This window comes from Panthera tigris, chromosome B1, assembly GCF_018350195.1.
Source record: "Panthera tigris isolate Pti1 chromosome B1, P.tigris_Pti1_mat1.1, whole genome shotgun sequence".
Taxonomy (NCBI): Eukaryota; Metazoa; Chordata; class Mammalia; order Carnivora; family Felidae; genus Panthera; species Panthera tigris.
In genome coordinates this window covers 160,988,873-161,012,496 of record NC_056663.1, presented here as the reverse complement: position 1 = coordinate 161,012,496, position 23,624 = coordinate 160,988,873, and the positions used below count along the sequence as shown (strand labels likewise).

The 23,624-nt window shown below is 45.2% G+C and overlaps 1 protein-coding gene across 2 annotated transcripts in view; it reads left to right on the top strand.

Moving 5' to 3' along the window:
• PDGFRA (platelet derived growth factor receptor alpha) overlaps positions 1 to 17,864 on the top strand; it is a 50,199-nt gene extending 32,335 nt beyond the window's left edge. For both annotated transcript variants that reach the window (XM_007075881.3, XM_007075882.3), the window contains exons 15-23: positions 34 to 187; positions 965 to 1,131; positions 3,427 to 3,542; positions 3,878 to 4,000; positions 6,029 to 6,140; positions 7,393 to 7,492; positions 7,609 to 7,714; positions 9,236 to 9,477; positions 15,336 to 17,864. In XM_007075881.3, coding sequence (XP_007075943.1) covers positions 34 to 187; positions 965 to 1,131; positions 3,427 to 3,542; positions 3,878 to 4,000; positions 6,029 to 6,140; positions 7,393 to 7,492; positions 7,609 to 7,714; positions 9,236 to 9,477; positions 15,336 to 15,483 — 1,268 coding nt within the window. In that variant the 3' untranslated portion in view covers positions 15,484 to 17,864. The remainder of the gene's footprint in view (positions 1 to 33; positions 188 to 964; positions 1,132 to 3,426; positions 3,543 to 3,877; positions 4,001 to 6,028; positions 6,141 to 7,392; positions 7,493 to 7,608; positions 7,715 to 9,235; positions 9,478 to 15,335) is intronic.
• The last annotated feature ends 5,760 nt before the right edge of the window (positions 17,865 to 23,624 follow it).

The following is a 23,624-nucleotide window of genomic DNA, read 5'->3' as shown; positions in this document are numbered from 1 at the left end:
TACCCATTTCTAAACTGGCCTTGGTTCCCACAGGCCCTATTTACATCATCACGGAGTACTGCTTCTATGGGGATTTGGTCAACTATTTGCATAAGAATAGGGACAGCTTCCTGAGCCGACACCCAGAGAAGCCAAAGAAAGAGTTGGACATTTTTGGGCTGAACCCTGCTGATGAAAGCACACGGAGGTGGGTGCAGAGGGACACGTTGCCGTGAATCGTTGTGTTACAACTGGGGAGAACCCACGTCGCGATAGAATCTGCGTCTGCAGATCCAGGGCCGGCAGGTGGCAAGAGTCCAGCTCCCCTGCCCATCATCCCATGGTGGTGACACGTGCTGGTACATCCCATGACACGGTGCTGGTGTTTTGGACCAGATATCACCTGAGGAGGCCTAACTGAGAGGTTTGAATGGAAGCAAAAGTTGGACTCATTCTGGGGGCCAGTTTGCTGTTTTTGTGTGTTCCATTTAAGACCCGTAATTGCAGCTATAAATCAAGCCAGTGGTAGTGATCGTAACTGCAGGAACTTAACAGGTGGCTATAAAGATCTCTGTAGATTTCAAGTTCCGTAAGATCAGAAAGTACAAGTTCCCTTTGTATCGAATTACTCGACGGACACCAAACTGGCACTGAATTTATGGAGTAGCAGGAAACGTCTGCCCGAGCCATGTGGTCGTGTGGTCCGGGTTTGTGGCCTGTTTATTGTAAAACGGAGCAAGAATAAGGACAGACACACCTGAGTAGATGATCCGTGTGTTTGTGTGATTACTGATTAATGCTCATCTCATCTACCAGACCACCCCACGTGAAGGGTACACATTGGTTTTGCTTTTGCTCACCCCGGCCGCCCCCCTACTCACCACACTACCTTGCACGCGGTAGGCACCTGGTCGTCCCCTACTGAATGTTGAATGACCACCCCCGAGGGGCACCCTGAATCAGGTTTCTTTTTCTGTTTTTACAGTTACGTTATTTTATCTTTTGAAAACAATGGTGACTATATGGACATGAAGCAAGCTGATACCACACAGTACGTCCCCATGCTGGAAAGAAAAGAGGTTTCTAAATACTCGGACATCCAGAGATCGCTGTATGATCGCCCGGCCTCGTATAAGAAGAAATCTACGTCAGGTAAAAGTGTCAGTGTGTCCTCTTTGCCTCTTCTAGTGCCTTAACGATTCAGATATCCCCTGCTCTCCGCAAGTTTTGTTCGTGCCACTCTGCTTTTATGAAAGGCCCACGTGAGTATTCGTTTTCGCTTGCTGAGAGAAATCAATCCAAAGAGGATTTGCTTCTTTGCTTTATGCCCTTTTGGCTTGCAGAGGGTTTCATAGGCATGCTCTACTTTCGGATAGTGGTAAATTCTCAGAGGAAGGTGAGCAGGTGGGGTAAGTCAGACTGTGAGGCTGTGGTCCCTAAATGCAGGTTTGCACAAGTGGGTCTGTGACGTGTCTTCAGAACATTCTGGGCTATGACTTGAAAGGAAGAACAAGAATAAAGACAAACTTAATGCAATGCATTTTCATACTTGAAATGTAAAACTTCTAAGGAATTATTTATTCTGATATAACAATCTTCCTTTCTTTGGTGTTTGTGTGTGTGTGTGTGTGTATTTTAATGAAAGTATGGGGATAATTGATGTTTTTTTTTCCCCCCCTCAGTGCCCTTACTTGGTAAATTTAAAAGTTGGCTACCTTATATTGGTTCCCAATAGTATTTAAAAATTTTTAATCACATAAGTCTCTGATATCGATGAGTTCAGTAGCCCTTGCTTTTGGCTTTGCTAATATCCACTTTGTGATAGAAGCTGGAAGGTAGACAATTTAAGGTTGTATTTTCTGACAAGGGTGTTGAGTGTTTGTACTGAACGTTGTTTGAAGGAAGATCCCGTCTAATCTTTCAAAACAGATGAACATGTGGCATAGTGGCATTGATTTGTGAACTCCAGGGAGCCTAACCGATGCCCATAGCAGATGGACTACCCCACTGCTGCTGCGGGGAGACCCTTCCAGGTCCCCGTCTAATCCCAGGCTTGGAGTGGGGAGGACGTCCTGCTGGGTCTGAGGTTGACCGGTCTCTCGATTTTGTGTTCCTGGGCCTGGGCCCTCCCCTTGGTCAATGCAAAAAAATGTTGAGCTGCCATGGAAATTATTTTGTAAATCACTGATATGCTCTGCATGCTTGTGGGGTTCTTCAGTGCAAGGTACAAATGCATTTAAAAAAAGAATGTGCTTGTTTTGCAAAGCTCCATACATGAGGATATTTTCCACTGCTGCAGTTCCAAGCTCCATTCACTCCTCATTGCCAAATGGGGGAATTTCCAAGCCCTTTTAAAAGATTAGCCAATGAGAGCTGTCAGAACAGTGCTTCCTCTCCCCTCCGGTATTGTTAAAAATAGTTTACATTGCTTCCCAGGCTGGACCTGGCTCCAGATGTCGGGGGAACCTGATTCATGCTCAGCCCGGGCCCTGTTGGCAGGCACGCCCCTGATTTCTGGCCTTCTCCTGGCTGGCTGGAAAAATATGAATGGTTGCACTACTCTTCACTTGCCTGAAAGCGTTCAAAAAGAAATGAGAACGGCTGGCCTAGATTACCTCCTTCCTCGAAAACCCTGGGACCCTTCCAGAGGGGACTAACTGGGCAAAGTGGACAAGTTGCAAAAGGAACTAAACGCAGAGTCAATGGCACTGACCTTTAAGATCGTTCCCTCTAGTCTGACTGGGGCTTGCTTTAATACAGGAAAGAAGCCAAATACTATGAAGGTGGCTTTAACGAGAAAAGAGACAGGCAATTCTTAGAAGCTACTTTTTTTTTTAATGTTCATTTATTTTTTAGAGAAAGAGAGAGAGACACACACACAGAGTGTAAGTGGGGGAGGGGCAGGGAGAGAAGGAGACACAGAATCCATCCAAACGAAGCAGGCTCTAGGCTCTGAGCCGTCAGCACAGAGCCTGACGTGGGGCTCGAACTCACAGACTGTGAGATCATGACCGAAGCCAAAGTCAGATACTTAACGGGCTGAGCCATCCAGGCACCCCAAAAGCTACTTTTTCGAAGGGCCTTCATGTGTATTCATCATGTAAGATTTAAAGGTGACTATGTGACTTGCTAACTAAGGTTGAAAAAAGAAATATAGGAGGCAAACAACAAAATATGTGTGAGACCCCATTAGACTGGTCCCTATGGACACACACACACACACACACACACACACACACCAGATATATATTTCTGCAGGCATACTTCTTTTAAATGGTAGAACCTCTGTGTGGTTTGCATCCCCACCTGCGAGGTCTGGAAACACTATAGGAAAATAATTTTAGATTTGTTCTTTGGACAAGCCTGTGCAGCCCTGTGGGAGAGCCCCCCGTGGGTGACGTTTCACGCTGTCCTCCAGCACCAACACACTTAATTCCTTTCCTGCAGACTCGGAAGTCAAAAACCTCCTTTCAGACGATAACTCAGAAGGCCTGACTCTGCTGGATTTGTTGAGCTTTACCTATCAAGTGGCGCGAGGGATGGAATTTTTGGCTTCCAAAAATGTGAGTATGTTCCCGGAACGGAGTTCTCTGTAGATCCGGGCCTGGAGCGTGGTAGGCCTGGCAGAGGCTTGTAGCAACGGCTGCTTCTCCCTTCCCTTTCCCCGAAGTGTGGCAGGGCGTCCGGTCTCGTCAGGCGTCTACTCTGCTCCAGAGCCTTCTCCTTCTTGGGGTGGCCGGGATGAGAGCCTGCAGGCCGTGAGCTCTGTGCTCCAGGACAGCCTCCCTGAGGTGTCCCGGGCAGCCCCAAGCACCACCACGAAGTGGCCAACCTTGCAGGGGTGAGGTGGTCTGGCGGCAGATGGACAGACTCTGTTGTTTCTTCCCTTCCCACGCAGTGTGTCCACCGGGACCTGGCTGCTCGCAACGTCCTCCTGGCGCAAGGCAAAATCGTGAAGATCTGTGACTTCGGCCTGGCCAGGGACATCATGCACGATTCAAACTACGTGTCCAAAGGCAGCGTACGTGCTCTTTCCCCCCGTTTGACTCGCTCACCTTTCCTCACTGAAGCTCTGAAACTAGGCATTGCTTCTGGCCATTCAGTGTCCATATTTGTTGTTAAATATTAAAAAAAAATTTTTTTAATGTTTTATTTATTTTTGAGAGAGAGAGCATGAGCAGGGGAGGGGCAGAGAGAGAGGGAGACACAGAATCCGAAGCAGGCTCCAGGCTCTGAGCTGTCAGCACAAGAGCCCTACACAGGACTCAAACCCACGAATCTTGAGATCATGACCTGAGCCAAAGTCGGACGCTTAACTGACTGAGCCACCCAGGTGCCCCTTAAACATTTTTTTTAAAGTCAACTTATTTGAGAGAAAGAGAGCATGTACGTGTGCATGTGCAAGTGGGGGAGGGGCAGAGAGAGAGAGAGAGAGAGAGAGGGAAAGGGGGAATCTCAACGAGTCTCCATGCTGTCAGAGCAGAGCCCAACGCCGGGCTTGATCCCATGAGATCATGACCTGAGCCGAAGTCAAAAGCCAGACGCTTAACCGACTGAGCCACCAAGGCATCCCCAGCGTCCATATTTTAATGTGGAGCCCACAAGATTCATGAATGGGCTCCTGGGACCAATACGGAAAGCACAAAGTCTGCAGCCAGACCGCCTGGGTGTGAGTACTGGTTCCAGCGCTTACTACTGTGGGGATTTGGGGCAAGTGACTTGACCATTCTGTAGCTTGGTTTCCCTATCGGTCACAGCGACCTGATAATAGTACCCATCTCCTGGGTTGCCTTGGGTGATTCAGTTGGTGACTTTAAGTCAAATGCTTAGGGTACTGCCTGGCACATACGAGCCCTCAGCAAGTGTTAGCTATTAATGTGTAGATCATGTGTGCCTGTGCACCTGCATTTATTTCCAAAGAGAGCATCTTTAACTTTTATCAAATTTGCAAATGGTGTCTGTGACCCCTAAAATGTTGCGACCCTATGAGTTAATAGATCTTAGAAGCACAATTTCCTTAAAGATGGTCTTTCTCCCCATCCCTTCTACCTCTAAGCAGATGTAGTAATTTAGGATACATTTTCCACTTGTAGGGACAATTCCAAATCACCCCACTGCACTAGTTGTGAGACAGCATGGGGCTGCTGTGCCCACCCACAGAAGGCCACTGGTCTGTGTCCAGGCTCCATGTGAGACCAGCGTTAGGTACCCTGAACAAGTCAGTGGACTTTGGTGGAGCCTATTTCTCACCTGCCTAAAAAGTTGGGGCGCCTGGGCGGCTCAGCGGGTTAAGCATCTGACTTCAGCTCAGGTCATGATCTCACAGTTCTTGGGTTCGAGCCCCACGCTGGGCTCTGTGCTGACTGCTTAGAGCCTGGAGCCTGCTTTGGATTCTGTCTCTGTGTCTCTCTGCCCCTCCCCCACTTGGGCTCTGTCTCTCTCTCTCAAAAATAAATAAACATTAAAAAAAAAGTTGATGAATCTGTGATCTCCCCATGAATTTCAGAAGGCTGAAGGATGCTAATGTGGTTCCTTTATATTGTATATCTGCTTCAGTCTTAGTATTTCCACTGGAGTTTGTACAGCTTCCCAAAAGAAGCTGCAAAATTATCATAACGTCATATTTATAGTGATAGGAAATGAATTTCTTAAAATTCAGTAATGTAATTGGTTCTCAGATCACTGGATCTGTTTCGAATTTTGTTCCTAGGAACACCGGCAAATAGGAGAGACTGGTCCAGTCAGGGCTTTCGCTTTTTGGGTAAAACATTCAAGATTAAATATTTTCAAATGTTATTCCTTGGGAGGACCTAAGAGGCCACATCAACTATCCATCATTCATGAAATATTTATCGAGTACCCACCAGGTGCCAGGCACTCTCATGAGGGTGGAGAACACAGCCCTGGACAAAAAAACACAGGGAGATACTTACATGGACAAGGTTCTCAGTGCAAGTTATTATTAGTCCAAAAAGGACCCCTACTATTTCCGCTGCTGTGGGTCATTGGTGCGTATGCTGGATTTAATTTCCTCCCTCCTTCCATGCAGACCTTTCTCCCCGTGAAGTGGATGGCTCCTGAGAGCATCTTCGACAACCTCTACACCACGCTGAGTGACGTCTGGTCTTACGGCATTCTGCTCTGGGAGATCTTTTCCCTTGGTACGGGCCTGACGTCTCTGCTCGCTTGGGTCGTTTTGGAAAAAACACTGGGAGGGAAACACTGTGTTTTCCAGGCTCCAGGGTGTTAACGATGTTAAGATACCTGCTGTGAGTCAAGGGCACTGCGGCAGATGAAATCACACATTGAGCACTTCTGGTGTCAGGAGTATGCCCGTGCAGACAGCCAGGAGTTTTGGGGGGCTGCACCCTCACGTCTGGCCTTTGCCCCCCCCCTCCTTTGGGCTGTGCTAGAATGACTTTCTCCCACTAGAGATGTTCCTGAGGACACCCACTCCCCAGCTGCTTTTTCACGGGGTCTTTGGGTTAAGTGGGCTCACCAGTGGTGATCGAGGCTCAGGTGAAAAGAAGTGTGGCCAGGAAAAGAGTGTGATTCCCCTTCCTGATCATCTCTCTGGAGGAGAAGAGCCTCCTAGTCATTGGGTTAGTCAGTCACCAGGTCCCAAACAACACAGGTACCCTGTGCTGCCAGGTGAGGGCCCTGAGGGAGGAGTGATTCATGACCCTGACCTCTGACAGTTTATCTCGGATAAGATAAGACTTACACATAGCAATAAACGGGGTGGTTCTGATTAAAATTGTAATGGAAGAGAAAAGGGGAAGGAGTTTGGGGGTAGTTTTGGAAGGCTTTAGAGAGGAAACTAAGCTTGTTCTGACTGTGGCCATAAAAACGGAAATGTTTCATGAATTCTGTTATCTTAATGTGGTAGTAAAGGGTTTCTTCCCTGCCTGGTCTCCTTTTTCGATCCCATTTGTCCCTGCTTGGATGTCACTGCATCATCCCGGTGTGTGGCTTAACTGAGTCTCACAGTCTACTAAAAGCAGAGAATCACCTAGATATTTCAAGCCTCAGCTTTGACTTTTGCTCTAATTATTAAACATTTTTGGTGAGAATGATTTTTTTTTTGTAATTTTTTTGGCTTTAGTGATTGAGAATTTCTCTTCCTATTCTATTTTGCTTTGTATGTGTAGATCCAGGGATCAGAAACATTGAAAAACACTTGTGTGCTTTTCCTAAGATGTAGCATCTTTGCCTAGGGTGTCTGGACTTGACCAACCCAGAAGTCCTGGTTACCTTTACGATTCCGGGCAAGCCCGTGAAGTCAAGGAGATGGTAACCCTTCATTTCCTTGCAAGAACCAGAAGTCCAAGTGGGGATCCCCAGATGTGTCCCCGAGTGTCTCAGCAGTGTAACGCACGCTCGTTAATCCTGGTTGTTCCCTTTGGTTTTCAGGGGGCACCCCGTACCCTGGTATGATGGTGGATTCCACTTTCTACAACAAGATCAAGAACGGGTACCGGATGGCCAAGCCTGACCACGCCACCAGCGAAGTGTGAGCCCCTTCCCCATCTTGTGCGCCTTGCGTTCATGCCCAGCGGGCGTGTGGGGTGGGGCGGGGGTGCCCTGACACTCCTCCCTGTGCCCACTCGGAGTTGTGTGCTTCCGCAGCTATGAAATCATGGTCAAGTGCTGGCACAGTGAGCCGGAGAAGAGACCCTCCTTTTACCACCTGAGTGAGATTGTGGAGAATCTGTTGCCGGGACAATATAAGAAGGTTTGTCTGGGCCCCTCCAAGCTGGGTGGAACGGCATGGGCAAAGGGAGAAGTCAAGAGCAGGCAGTCACGCGAGTGAGCAGCACAGTTCAACGCTGTTTTAAAGGAACGTTTCCAAAGGGGGAGGAAGATTGTTTGATCCAGTGGCCAGGGCTTTCATGGCGTGCTCCCTCAGCCCCTGGTAGCGACGATGAATGAAAACCCTCCCCTCTCCTCAGGGCTCCCCTTTTATCTCAAGTGTACGACACCTGTAAGCACTTTATTCTCCAGATGTTCGAGTATCTGAAGCTACCGTGCAGTTAGAAGTCTCAGGGCATCCACAGCCATTAAATCGCTAATTTGAATGCACTTAAATCCATGTGAAATTGGCTTTCACCAGCTGACTGGAAGGAACAACCTCAGCTGTTATCTGTGGCTCCAGCTGGTTTTTTGCGGAATAGGAAGCATTGTTCAAAGGAACAAATGTAATTTCATGGAGCCAAGCAGGATATGTTAATAAATGAAACAACTTTCTGCCGAGATGCTGTGAAGGAGCCCCAGACACAGTTGTATAATCAATACAATTTCTAAGATTCAGGTTCGTCAGTATGTAGAGTCTTCATATTTATTGCTTGTCCTTCTCATAGAGGAGCAGCGTTAGGTCGTTGCATGCGGAACTGGGCGTTAAATACTTGTGTCTATTGATTATCTCACTGCCCGTTACAACTCCCATAAGTGAGGCAATGAGAAGGCAAAAGGAAATTAATGGTGGCTCAGTCAAAGATGCCCTGGCTGGTTAAGTAAGATGTATGGGTGGAAAGAGACTGGAATTGGTCTGGAAAATGAAGTCTTTTTAGATCCAAGTTCTGTAAGTTTTGAGTTAGATTTCTCCAACGTTTAGGGATCAGGAAGGTTTCAGGGGTGGTGCTTTCAGTGGAAGTCCTTGTCCCCTCTTATTGAGACCCATCCAAGCCCTGAAGAGACTATGTATTGGGACCAGAAGGCTCCCCGCTAGTCCCAGAGAAGGGAGTGTGTGTGCATGGAGGTGGGTGGGGACACAGTCATAGCTACCGACTCAGTGAAGGGGTTCATTGTATCTTTTTTAAAACAAGTTTATTTGGAGAGCGACCGAGAGAGTGGGGGAGGAGCAGAGGGAGAGAGAGAGAGAGAGAGAGAATCCCAAGCAGGCTCAGTGCTATGCGGGGCTCAAACTCAATAACCGCGAGATCATGACCTGAGCCAAAACCAAGAGTCAGTCGCTTAACCTGCTGAGCCACCCAGGTGCCCTTGGGGCTCATTGTATCTTAAGGAGAATGAGAGATCCCATTGGTAGGATGGCAGGAGATCTCTGCCATCAGTGGTCATTTCCCCGTGTCCCACATCCCTGGGATGTGACAGTTGACAGCTGACTCTCCTTCAGTTGTCTCAACCCCGCATCTGTGCGGTAGCTTGGAAACACAGACGGTTAAATAATAGTTCTGAGCGTCCTTTCTGCAGTTCAGTGGGTGACACTTGGTTAACCACGTGAAACGCATATCTGCAGAGCTACGAAAAGATTCACCTGGACTTCTTGAAGAGCGACCACCCTGCCGTGGCGCGCATGCGCGTGGACTCGGACAACGCCTACATCGGCGTCACCTACAAACACGAGGAAGACAAGCTGAAGGACTGGGAAGGCAGCCTGGACGAGCAGAGGCTGAGTGCAGACAGCGGCTACATCATCCCTCTGCCCGACATCGACCCTGTTCCTGAGGAGGAGGACCTGGGCAAGAGGAACAGACACAGGTAGGGCCTCTTGCAGAGCTCCCCTCCGCCCCCCAGCTCACCTGAAGGAGGGGAGCCATTGCCCTGGCGACATCAGTGTATCTGTTCGAGGGGAGCGGTGGCAGAGCCTCCGAGGGGTCTGTTTCCATATGTAAATGCTTCCCAGATGCTCCTCATACCTGCCCCGTGGGGCTGGGGGAGGTATAGGGCAGGCAGGGTGGAGAGTCTTTGACCAGAGTCCTCAGGTGTTTTGATCAGACTGTCGCAGCCACTCTGATTATTGAGATGCTAGAAGCCTCTCTTGCTGTTTTCTGCACTGGTCATGGAACGGAAGAGAGAGCTGAGAGAGAGGCCAGCTGGGCTATTTGATGCTTCATCGGTGGATCTTACCCCTAGCTGTAAGCTCGGATCACCTGGGGAGACTAGAAAACCGATCTATGCACATCACCCAGACCAACGAGTTAGAATCTCTGGGAATGGGACCCAGGCGCTTCCTGGCTGATTTGTTCTTCCTTTTTAACTTTGTATAATGGAAGACTTGTAACGTGCCCGACTCAAGTCGTACAGTGACCTGTCAGTTAATCTGTCACCCAGTTTGAGCATGCATGAACTCATGGCCAGAATGCATGAATCCACTACTACTCTCCTTGGATTATTTTGAAGCAAATCCTAGACATCGTGTCATTTCACCCGTAAATATTCCATCATGGGTCTCTAAAAGATAAAGGCTCTATTTAAAAAATGTTTTAAGTTTATTTATTTTGAGAGAGACCGAGAACACGAACGGGGGAGGAACAGAGAGCGAGGAGAGAGAATCCTAAACAGGCCCTACGCTGTCATCGTGGAGCCTGACCTAGGGTTCAGTCGCACAAACTGTGAGATCATGACCTGAGATGAAAGCAAGAGTCAGGTGCTTAACCGACTGAGCCGCCCAGGCCCCCTATGACCCTATTGAAAGAAATAACTGGAGTTATTAAAAATAACTTACGATGCCATTTTCTCACCCCTCCCCCACCAATTGACAATAAATTGTTAGGAGCATCAGATATCCAGTGGTCAAATCTCCCCGACTCTCTGATAAGTATTATTTTGCATTTGTTTTATTCTAATTGAGATGCAAATTAAGAGTGACACATGGCCTTTAGTTGCTATGTCCCTATGCATTTGTCTTGCCTCTTTTTACCCACTTTGCATAGTGTTTGTGAAGGACCCGGAGCGTTTGGCCATCACGTTCTCCCGTTCAGAATTTTGTTGATTGCATCCCGTAGTGCGCCTTCATGTGCTTTATCTCCTGTATTTGTTGCAAACTGGTGGTCTAGAGGCTTGATCTGACTCAGGTTAGATTTTTTGGCATGTGTGCCTCAAAGATCGTGCTGTGTCTTTCCGTTGGGAGCTGCATGCTGTCCAGTGGCCTCCCCTTTTGTGACATCAACAGCCATTGTTGATCATTACCTGGATCCGTTAACTTACGACCAAAGCGATGCTAATACGCAGCCGGGACTAGAACCATTGGTTTGAACGTCCAGACGAGGGGACTGTGTCTTCGGCCTCCGCTGTCTTTGCAGGGTCCTTGAACAGAGGCAGGTGAAAGTGATGTGCCTCCTTTTTCCATCTTCATTGAGGATGTTTTTCTCCCTTCTTCCTCTTTTGGTTAGCTACATGTAATTATTTAGGCAGAAGCTTATGGCATTATTATTTTGGAGGCTGGTGATTGTGACATCCCTTGCTGTTGGTGTGAACCAGGTAATTTAAAAAAGTATAATTGTGTTTTTTTGTTTTTGGAATGGGTTATGAGGATTGGAGATTGCGCAAAGCGCTCTGACTTACCTTTGCAAAAATACGTTTGTGTTGTTTTAGCGGTACGCGTCTCCAGCTTTTGGGGATCTGTGGTAGCCCTTGACCCCAGATCTGCCATCCATTTGGTTATTTTGTATTTGGGGGCTCTGAATAATATTTCAGTGATGAAAAAGTTTTGCTTCATTTTTTCTCTTTACTTATTTATTTTGAGAGAGAGAGAGAGAGCCAGTGAACAAGCTGGGAGGCACAGAGAGAATCTCAAGCAGGCTCCATGCTGTGAGCTCAGAACCCAAATGGGGCTCGAACTCACGAACCGTGAGATCATGCCCAAATCAAGAGTTGGACGCTTAGCCGAGTGAGCTACCTAGGCACCCCAAAAGATTTTGTTTCTAAATTAAGTTAGAAAGTTGTAGGGACTTTCACCATTCATGAGTTTGAGCCCCGTGTCGGGCTCTGTACTCACAGCACGGAGCCTGCTTGGGATTCTCTCTCTCCCTCTCTCTCTGTTCCTCCCCTGCTCTCTCTCACTCTCTCAGAATGAATAAACTTAAAAAAAGAAAGTCGTGTTGATAAATAACACAAGAAAGGTGCCCAGAACTTTTCTAGGCATATACCAGGCTGTAATGCAGAGTTTGACGTATATTACGTGGAGAGAACAATTCTAGTTGATAGAAAGTGGTTGTGTTAGATAATTAGAACCTCTGGAAGGGCAATACATTTGGTCTTCTAATTGTGCAGAGTATGTCCCAAATGATTACACCAGGTCAGTTGAAGCTGTGGTCCTCACAGATAGGCTGAGCACGGGGAATGTCTTGGTTAGCTTGGGCTGCCATAACACAAAATACCGTAGACTTGGGGGCTTAAACAATAGACATTTGTTTTCTCACAGTCCTGGAGGCTGGCAGTCCAAGATCAAGGTGTTGGCAGGTTTGATTTTTCCTGCAGCCCCCTTCCTTGGCTTGCAGATGGCCATCTTCTTAATCTGTCCTCTCATGGTCTTTTTCTGTGTGTGTATCACAGGTGTCTCTTCCTCTTACAGGGACACCATTTCTATTGGGTAAGAGCCCCACTTTAATGACCTCATTTAACTGTGATTACCTCCTTAAAGGCCCTATCTCCAAAGATAATCACAATGGGGATTAGGGCTTTCACATGTGAGTTTTGTGGGGAGGGGAGGGGGACACAGTTCAGCCTATCCTAGTGAAGGGGGATCCCAGGGCTGAGATGCTCTAGGTCTAGGAAAGCATGATGATCCTGTGGAATCTTCTTGGGCTCAGGGGGCTTGGCCTCGGGAGGGGAATGGGTATGAGAAAGACTGGGCCTTGCTTTCTATAGAGGGTTTGGGGCTGCTGGGTCAGGAATATCAGGAGCCAGGCCCTGGGCCACAAGATGGGCACTGTGGCTTGGGACTCAAAAGTAAGCCCAGTCATCAGCTTTAGGACCACCATGAAGCCTGGCAAGCTGCAAGGATGATCTCGTGCCGAGTCTCTGTGGAAGTTAGCTTCCTCCACGCCCATACCCTTGCCTTCTCTCTGTGAGGTAGACTGGCCGAGAGAGGAGCATGTCAGGCCCAGGAGAGTCAGTGCAAGGGGAATGACTCCACTGTAGGACTCAGCTGTAGAACTTGCCCCCAAGGAGGGGACCTTAGTCCAAATCACGGCATCTAGAGCAGTCTCATAAATGCAGGTCCTGTCTGGGTTAGGGCCATCTCCAAAGGTTGACTCTGGCCTCCATATTGGCCAGGGCCCCATGAACTGGGGCTGGCTTCCCAGAGAGAGAGGTTGTCGGGACAACATGGTTATCAAGACCAGCCAAGTGGACTTGGGGTTCACAGTGAGGCTCCAGGACCAGGGTGTAAGCCGAGGGGAGGGTAGAGTACAAAGTAAGAACGGAGACAGAAACTCTCAGTCCTAGGGAAAGGCCCAATCTGTGGGGTTGTGAAAAGACACCTCAGTGTAGTCACCCTGCAGGTTCTAAGAACTCTCCAGGCCACCTTTGGGATGGATGGCAGCAGACCATTTCGCATGGGCTTCTATATGCCAGGCTCAGTTTTCTGCCTGGAAACTGAACTGACCTAGAGAGGAGGGGGAGAGGCAGAGGAGTCAGGCCTGGCCCTTCGGGAAGAAAACAGCCAGCAGGGCTGAGAGCCCCTATTGGGCACGTGTGTGAGACTGCCTCCTCTGGCTGGCCAGCCAATGGTATGGTTTCTGTGTTATGTCTACAGTTTCAGCCTCACGGTGAGAGCAGACCGTCCTGCCTATCAGCAGATAACCTGCTTGTGGCAAAAAGATATATATAGAAATTTCGCAATCCAAGGCAGGATAATGATAAGGCAGTAAGAGTTCAGAGACAGGAAGACAGGGAATCATGACGGGCTAGAGACTAGGGAGAATTATTTTTCTAAAACTCCTTGTGAGAAATTTTAAATGTTCAGAAAGATTGAGTGAATCCATCTACCACTTAGCCTTAGTAGTTGTTAACATTTTGCCATGTGTGGTTTATCTAACTATACATATATATGCATATATACGCGTATATACATATATATGTATATATATGTAGTTATACCTATGTTGTGTCTATACATAATATATAATAATATGTACTACATATTTTTTTTTTAAGTTTATTTTGAGAGAGAGCAAGCACATGTGTGAGCAGGAGAGGAGCAGAGAGGGGGGGAGAGAGAGAATCCCAAGCAGTCTCCACACTGTCAGTGCAGAGCCCAGCGTGGGGCTCGATCTCATGAACCATGAGATCATGACCTGAGCCCAGATCAAGAGTCGGATGCTTAACCGACTGAGTCACCCAGGTGCCCCAATACTACATATTTAATAACATATGATATGTAAATATACATGTACCACATACACACCCCTACTTTTTTTTCCTTGCTAAAACATTTGAAACTCCTGCGAACATCTCCTAAGAATAAGGATACTCTGTCTCTTACATAATTATAACAGCATGATCACATGTGAGAAAATTAACAACAGTTTCCTGATATCTGATATTCAGGCCCTAATCAGGTAAGGATTTGAGTGATAACAATAATAATAGTAATAACTAATATTTATTGGATGCTTAGTATGTTGTGGGTCCTATGCTCAGTGCTTTATGGTTATTACCTTATTTAATTTCCCTAATAGATAGGAATATTGTCAGGTACTATTGTTATCTCATTTTATTTAATGTAATTTTTAAAAAGTTTTTATTTACTTATTTTGAGAGGGGGTATGAGTGGGAGAAAGGCAGAGAGAGAGGGAGAGAGGGAGAATCCCAAACAGGCTCCGTGCTTTCAGCACAGAGCCTGACTCAGGGCTCGAACTCATGAACTGTGAGATCATGACCTGAGCCGGAATCAAGAGTTGGATGCTGAACTGAATGAGCCATCCAGGTGCCCCTGTCATCCCATCTTATAAGCCAGGGAACAAGTTCAGGGAGTTAAGTGACTCATGTGACTCCTACAGCTACTAAGTGGTGGGTGATTCCAGACCTAAGGCTTTTTGACGATAGAACGCTCCCTTTCGGCCGCTACTCTAGTGAGTAAGGAGCCTTCACCCGCCTTCATGACTGGGGCCAGGGAACGTGGGGGGTAGGTATAAAGAGGAGGGGGAGGAAGGCATTCCAGGGGCGTGGGGTCGGATGCCGACAACACCATTTGGGTGCTCGGGAAATTTCACAGCAAGGGACTGGCTGGGCTGTAGTTTGCAGCTGATTTCATCCCCCCTCTGTCTTTTGACCAGGCACTGCTTACTCTCTTTTCAACTAGGACTGCGTAGGGAAAGAATCGTGGCAGCGTGTTAGCAACTCTGCTGAAAGATTTGACGGGAGAGAAGGAAGGCGGAAGGGTGAAGGTGACCTGGGGGTTCTTGGTTTTCCACTGGGCCCCCTGCAGTGTGGTAGATGATGACTAGCTGTCTGGCTTGGTGGCAGGATCTTGCCTAATTCGGTGGCCAAAGGATCTTGCAGAAAGAGCTCCTTTGCCTTTGGTGGGGGGGGGGCGGCCACCTTAGTCACACAACCGTGGTCTCGTCGGTCTGTACCTGGGCTTAACCTTTCCTGCTCTCTCCCTCCACCAGCTCGCAGACCTCAGAAGAGAGCGCCATTGAGACAGGTTCCAGCAGCTCTACCTTCGTCAAGAGAGAGGATGAAACCATCGAGGACATCGACATGATGGATGACATTGGCATAGACTCCTCAGACCTGGTAGAGGACAGCTTCCTGTGACTGGCAGATTCAGGGGGTACCTTCCACTCTTGGAGCCACCTTGGATCCCTTGAAGAAAACCACTTTATTGCAATGCAAAGTTGGGGAGGAGGACTTGGACGATGTGTAAAGAGAAGTTCCCAGCCAAGGGCCTCAGGGAGCCTTCTAAATATGGATGAATGGGATATTTCGGAATGAACTTTCTTAGCGTTGCCCTCGCAATGCTTTAGTAGCATCTCAGCGGTGTGTGAAGTTTGGAGATAGATGGACAAGGAAATAATAGGCCACGGAAGGTGAACTTTGTGTTTCAAGGGCATTGGTGAGAGTCCAACATACACGATTTACATTTGCGAGAAAACTCCAGCATTGTAATTATGTAAATAACTCTAACTGAGGATGTGTTTAGATTTCTATTAACTGTCTGCTCTGGACTTCTGAAGAGACCACTCAACCCATCCATGTACTTCCTGCTTGAAACCTGGTATCAGTTGCCGTTGAACTTTCCTGGGAAGTACATGCAAAACCACTTTTGAACCTTAAAAGGTACTGGTACTATAGCATCTTACTTTTTTTTTTTTTTTTTTTTTTAGTGTTAAAGAGATAAAGAATAATAATTAACCAATCTTGTTTACTAGATTTGGGTCATTTAGAAGCCCAGCCACTCATTTTCATATTGTAATCTACTGTTACCAGTAATGCTACATGTGTAATGTGTAACACGTTTTCCCTACAGAGAAAGCACAATTTAAAAAAAAAGATTCTTACTAAGTAGGCGACAAGTTTGACAGTTTGTGACATTTATATCAAATAACCGATGTTTCTCTATAAAATATGGTAATAGCTTTAGTGGATTAAATTTAGTTGAACATAGAGAACAGTAAAAGTAGTGTCTTCCAGGAAGTCAGTGTTTTTAACTGTGTGCCGAATAGGTTCCCTAATCCGTTGTACTAAAAACAATTAACTGCCCTCTGAAGTAATGGGATTTGAAAGAAACAAAACCCCGAAATCCTAAATGTTCGCAATCTAAAGGCATAAGCCTATGCCTAACATGACTTGTCATGTTACTACCCAGTGGAAAATATAATCATCGGTAAAAAGACTGGATTTGCAGAGGTCGTTTTCATGCTTGGTGATAACTTTGGTGGATCCCCAAATCTGTGTTTTTAAAATTTTACAAACCCTAGAAGGGTCAGAAGGATGCCTTGAATATCAGCCCCCTTTCTTTCATCTCATACCCCAAAGAGAAATAGTTTGAAACTGTGAGAACATAAAGGCATTATTTAATGAATACTGCATGCGCATTAGCCTGGATCCTTGGTTCCCAAATGGGATCACAACTGGGAACACCAGATTCTAGGTCCCCACCCCAGATCTTCTGAATTATTAAGTCTGGTCAGGAGTAGGAGCCTGTCTTTTTATAAACTCCCTGGCTGTTTTGATTAGCCAGGTTTGGGCAACACCAGCTTAGGGTACAGGAAGTTGCCATGGGAAACAGATAATTTGAAATTTGGAACTAGGCTAGAAGTCAGCCATGCAGGAAGCCTACCATTTAAGTCCTTGGCTTTGGGTCAGTGACGTTTAATGCCATATATGTGGCAATTGCTGCCCTTAATTTAACTTTCCAGTCTTAGCTGAGGCTGCGGAAGCAAAATCTTGGTTTAGCAGGTCTTTCCAAAAGTAAAGACATTGCTCCCTACTGCATGGGGGACCTGAACTTGCCACCCGCCCCCCCCCCCAGCCCCCCAGAGGCATGTACAGAAATGATGCGATTCAGAGTGCCAGGTCTCTGTACAACCAGGTTAATATTTTGGTGAAAACAAAAAAACCCTAAAAAGTTGTGCTGAAATTTTGGGGTGACATAGCAGGACACATTGTCACCTCCATCCAAACTGTCAGACGGATCGGGGTGGGTTCATTGGCATTCTCTGCATTTCTGCTTCATTGCTGACACCATATGAATGAAACATGGGCTGTGATGGCCGCAATCACCGTCCGTGCTCCTTGGAAGAAGTAGCAGCAGAAACAAGGTACTTGACTACCTAGTGGTATAATCTCAGTGCAAGCCCCAACTTTCTTACCCACCTTTTTCATACTAAGTGTGAAGACTGAGCCAGCTTGGCCAATTAAAAAAGAAAATCTGACTAGGTTCTGTAGAGCCAATTAGACTTGAAATACATTTGTGTTTCTAGAATCACAGCTCAAGCATTCTGTTTATCACTCACTCTCCCTTGTACAGCCTTCTTTTGTTGGTGCTTTGCATTTTGATGTTCCTTTGAATTTTGTGTGACATCATGGGGCTGGATGAAAATTCTCAGACAAGCAGGTTCCAGTCCTACTGAATACTCCCACCTAAGTTTTTGTGTGACTGCATCTTATTTTTTTTTTAACAGTGTTTTCATTGTATCACAGACTTGTTTCCTTTTTGGCCTCCTGCAAAATCCCCAGATGAAAATTTGCCAATCCTTCCTGCTTTCTGTTTTTATGAAGACAATCAAAGCTGGCCTGAGAAACACAATTTGTGACTTTTTTTTAAATGATCAATGATGTCCTTAAAATGTGGTCTGCCAATCTGTACAAACGGTCCTATTTTTGTGAAGAGGGACGTGACATAAAATGATGTTATACATCAATATGTATATATGTATTTCTTTATAGACTTGGAGAATACTGCCAAAACATTTATGACAAGCTGTATCACTGCCTTTGTTGATATTTTTTTGACTGTGATATTCCCCACAGGCACATTAACTGTTGCACTTTTGAATGTCCAAAATTTATATTTTAGAAAAATAAAGAGAAAAATACATAAGTGTTTCCAAAACAGTGGTGTGGTGAATGTTTGTGAAGTAACTCAATAGGTAGGGTCTACTGATAAAAAATGTATTACAGAACGCCCCGTTCGTGTTTTTGTTTTAAAACATGTAAATGAAGATCTTTATATTTCAATAAATGATATATATAATTTAAAGTTACACTAAGGTCCCAGCATTTTTGTTTTTAGCTGAATCACATAAATTAAAGCAATCTTGTTCCATGCGCTTTCTGAGCAGTATTTCAGTAGGGCTTCATATCGTGGTTTTGATGAAACCAATGGGAAATTTAAGATTTAAACGTTATTTGAGCGCGTTAGTTTTCAGACACAGCGTTTAACTTAAAGATAACCGGCACTCGGCTCATCCTCAATCCTATTGTTTGTTTGTTTGAATAGCATTTTATTGCACCGTGTTTTTCTCCCCCGCAGGAGCACAGGAGTGCATTTGCAACATTCAAACATTGTAGGTGTGTGTGATATGAGCGATGAAAGGCTTTCTTCACTATATCTTCTTCCCTGTCCCTGTCCGGGTTCCCAGAGGCAGAATTGCATCTTTCATCTTTCCACCCTCCTCTCCGTGCATCTGCTTATGTATCCATATATACATCTCTATTTTTGCTTCATGTTTTACCTAAATGGTATTTACTTTACGTAACGCTTTGCAAAGCGCTTTTTTTTCCTTTTTTAAAATCGGCTTTATTTCCTACAGCAGTTTTAGGTTCACAGCAAAATTGAACAGAAGGTACCGAGGTTTCCCGTATACCCCCTCTCCCCACTCATGCAAAGCCTCCCCTATTATCAGCATCTCCCACGAGAGTGGTACATTTGTTCCAATTGATGAACCTATATGCATACATCATTATCAGAGCTTATACTGCTCTTCTCTTTTAATGCTATGTTTTACAGAGCTCTGTGAGAAGTACATATAGATCGACTTCCCTCGATTTTTGTCAGCTATATAGTTTCTCATTATGTGCATGTACCATAATTTATGCAATCATGTTCCTATAGGTGCATTTATAGGTTCCCATTCTTCGGTACGGAAATGACTTCTTGAATAGCCTTGTGCACACATAGGAGTGTCTTGTTGGGGTAGAATCCTGGAAATAAAATTGCTAGGCCAAAGGGTATGCGGAAAGAAATTGATGTTAAGCCCAAGCCTTCACGTCCGACCGTCACAGTAAATTTTGGAATGGGATGGGAGTCACCTGCTTTGCAGATTATTTTATTAGCCCTAGTTTTCTCGGGTCTCCTCTACCTTTCATTGCTCGCTGTGAAGTCGTAAGTGTCAGGAGGGTGTCAGTTTTTGCATTCTGAGGCATGCCGAATCAAACGACATGGATTTACAAAACAAAAATTGTATAATTCAATTTTTCTTTTTTTTAAATTTTTTTTACATTTTTTTAAATTTATTTTTGAGAGAGAGAGAGAGAGATACAGAGCACAAGTGGGGGAGGGGCAGAGAGAGAGGGAGACACAGAATCTGAAGCAGGCTCCAGGCTCTGAGCTGTCAGCACAGAGCCCGATGTGGGGCTCGAACCCACGAACCGTGAGATCATGACCTGAGCCGAAGTCAGTTGCTTAACTGACTGAGCCACCCAGGTGCCCCTATTTTATTTTATTTTATTTTATTTTTTTATTTTTTTTAATTCAATTTATTTTCAGTTTCCGGTTATGGAAATTGATTGTTATTAATAATTGGAATATAGCACCCTATTCCAACAGAACTCCTTCTGGCCCATATTCAATCAGCCTGCAGATCAAAGTACACCTCCTTGGAGTTAAGTTGGAAGCTGTCAATGTAGGCTGAGTATTGGCTCTGCTTCTGTTCGGCCCCAGAAAGGAGAGGGATCATCAGGAACAATAATCCTACTGATTAAACAATAGCTGCCTAATCTAGCATCCACACAAGGCGCTAAGCCTGCAGAGAGATCTTTCTGTTCTCCTGTTTAACGTATAACTCTACCTCTCAATATAGTATAGACAACGCGGCCTTCTTTATCCCCTCGTGATGATAAGAATGACTTTTACTATTGGAGGATTTTCCAGCTTTTTCAAAGATCCTGTTCACATTCACTTCTTTTGATTCTCAAGATGGGATTTTGAGGCAGGGAAGAGAGTTTATAGATGAGGAAACCCAGCGACTTCTAAAAATCATACAGCGGAGTGGTGAGAGCATTAGGGCCAGAAATTCGAAATTGTACCAATTCCAGTGCTGTTTTCACCACAACAGACCAGGGAAAGCAAGAGATACTGAGAAGCCTTGCTGCTTGAGGTATTTCAAAAGACAAGTGATGGATTAGTTGGCCTATGGAAGTATTTTACACGTTTATAATAACGATTTCCTTTTAGGCTATACTACAACAGCTGTAATAATGGATATTATGACTTTAACAGTTATATGCTTCATAAAATGCAGCTCAGGAAAATGACTTAGAATATCTGAATCCATCATAAACTAGGCAATTTTCCCCAAGATAATGGCTATAGAAATGCTTCATTATCTCTGACTCCGAATACATATAAGGATCAAACCCAACCATGTTGTTACAGCAAAATGAATATACTGTGCTTATAACAGACACAATTTTTTTCACCCCTACACTTAAGATACAGGTGAAAAAATATATATGTGGCCTTAATTAGCAGATTACAATGTTCTGTTCCACCCGGTTACATGAATAGCACCTGTGTCCTAGAGAATAATGAACGCATCCTCCAAAATATATTCCTATGTGGCTGATGTTTCCATCACCCGCATCCTAGTCCACGTATAGAGCAGTGCAGATATCAAGGACACATGGTTTCACGTGGCAGGGGGAGCATATTTGCTCCCTGTTTCTGGTTTAAAGGCTAATTGGAATTTTAAAAAGATTTGCCACATTATCCTGGCAGATGGTATTTTGCTTTATCATTATTCATGGGTATTAATGACTTCCCTCTGGAGCATGTGTATCCTGTCTATTTTGAATTTCATTACATTTCATGCTGACTGCTCCGCACAGAATCGGATCCAGTGTTTTCTGTGTGGTGCTTAAGCTGCAGATTGTTGGGTTGGTCAAAGTTTTAGACTTGATGAGGAATTAAGGAACGCTTTGAAATGAAGAAAACGTTTTTCTTCTCTGACCTGAGTATTCCATTATACATTATACATTTCTCGTTTTGTTCGAGCTTGCTGTCCCACAGGGTAGCCTGTCATATCTGGTGTCTGTGGAGGCAGTTCCAGAGTGGATACATTCTTCGCCAGCCTGAGATTATTAGACACCCGTTCTTTTTCCCTGGAAAGGTTGGGGTTAGTTTCCTAAGTGCAGAAAATGCATGAGAACATGATGTAATGATCTGGCCACAGAAAATCATCTTTTAAGTTAATCTCTTCAACAAATATTTATTAGAGAGTAGCCTCTTCTTTGTTTAGGTGATCTCTAGGATATGTAAGCCTCAGTGAGGCAGCTGGCGGAGTTGATTCCAACTGGCTAATTACCTGAGGGGAACGTTACATCACAGGGCAGAGCAGCGCAGAACAGAAAATTGTGGCGGGTGGAGGCCACGGTCTGCACGTGGGAGTAGCAAGCAGCCGGAGGACTATATCATGTATGTTCTGAGTGATATGGATTATAGCTCTAGGGAGCCTTCTGATAAAACCAAAGCTTTTCTGCAACCAGAGGACACAGAGTGTTGTTGGAACATTCGAGAATGGGAAGGTGGGGCCGGGGGAGCCAGACCTGGTGGATTTGCTTCCTGAAGCCCCTGTCCTAGCTTGATTCCAGATACTCTATGGCCAACTTCACATCCCTCCTCCCCAAATCGTATTCCCCTATTCTTAGATGTTGTTGAGCTAGGCACTGTTTTAGGCACTGGGATTCAGAAATTAACGCGACAGACAAGATCTCTACATCATGGGAGACAGAAATAGTCTTTCTCCAGAGCAGAAAGCAGATTTGTTTAATGGCCGGTATAATAAAGACGATGTCCCCTTCTGGGACAAATGTTGATCACATTCGCTTGCAGCCCATAATAAAAGACTGGTGCTTCCTAAGCTTAGGGCTCTTGAGCTGTGACACAAAGCCAGTGCCTGAATAGCACCCACCCAGGACACATTGTATTACCCCCACAGGGCTTGGGGGGGCAGGGAGAACTGATGTAAATACCAAGTTCATGGTATTTACTGGATTGTGAGTAGTAAAGTCCTGTTTCTGACTTAGGAGTCTCTTGTGTTTTCTGGCAGCATCCATGAAACCGTGGTAGGCTAATTTGTTAGCTTGCAAATAGGATAAAACCTCAGACTCTTCATAGTTCTCAACACTAACTGAGCACGGTACCAGCCAAGTAAGATCTCCATCTTCTTACTTCTTCCCCAGACGATGCCCCCCATTAGCCCTGAAGGGACTGTGAGTGGGGAAGGAATTAAAAAGCTCTAGTTGGGGAAGATAGAGATGAAACTGATCATCATCATCTTTTTAACGCTGTAACCTTTCCTTCGCCTTCTTCAGTAGGTCCAAGATGGGGAAATAGAAATTAAACCTTCTCACGAAGTTCAGAGTTGATATAGTTACTATACTGGAGGAAGTAGAGAACATTTCATTATCTAAGCATGACAAAAAATGTCAATGGGTTGATTCTAAATTTCATCCAAAGGGACAGGAAGAATGAACTCTACAGAATAGGTATGTAGGGGAAGTTATGGGACAATAATTAATTAAGGTTGTTTTCTATTCTTATACATGTTCAACCCAACCATTGCACCTCAACTCTACAGAAAACAGGGAAAAAAATAGCAATTTCCTACTTCTTGTGAGAATGATATATTTTGGTGCAGCCATTTAGCTCCTATCATAGCTCCTTTTGCCATCAGAGTGAGACTACGGTGATGGTAGAATCTAAGAGATGTCCACAGTGAGGGTAAGGTTGCAACACTCTATGATCTCTTTATGATCTGGGAAATAAGAATCCTTCGAAATCAAAGCATAGAGTGATATTTTGTCCTATTTTTTTCTAAAAAGACATTTATTTAGTCGTTACTCAACAACCATTTCTCATGTATTAAGTCCTAGGGATACTAATATCACTCATGTTCAGTGAACATTGTGGTAAATCAAATTATGCTTTAGAACTATATTCCTCCCCCTCACCTTCACAGGGGAAGTAGATATTCTCACTGCATTGATGTTAGACTTGACCATGTAACTCTCTTTGACTAACAGGATGTTAACAGACATGATACAGTGGATGCTTGAAATTTGTGTTTAGGGCTTATGCTCTTGACATCTTAGCAATATCGAGTCTTCCAACATGTGGACATGATTACCTCTGTAGTTAGTTAGGTCTTCTTTATACTAATATCTCAGTTATA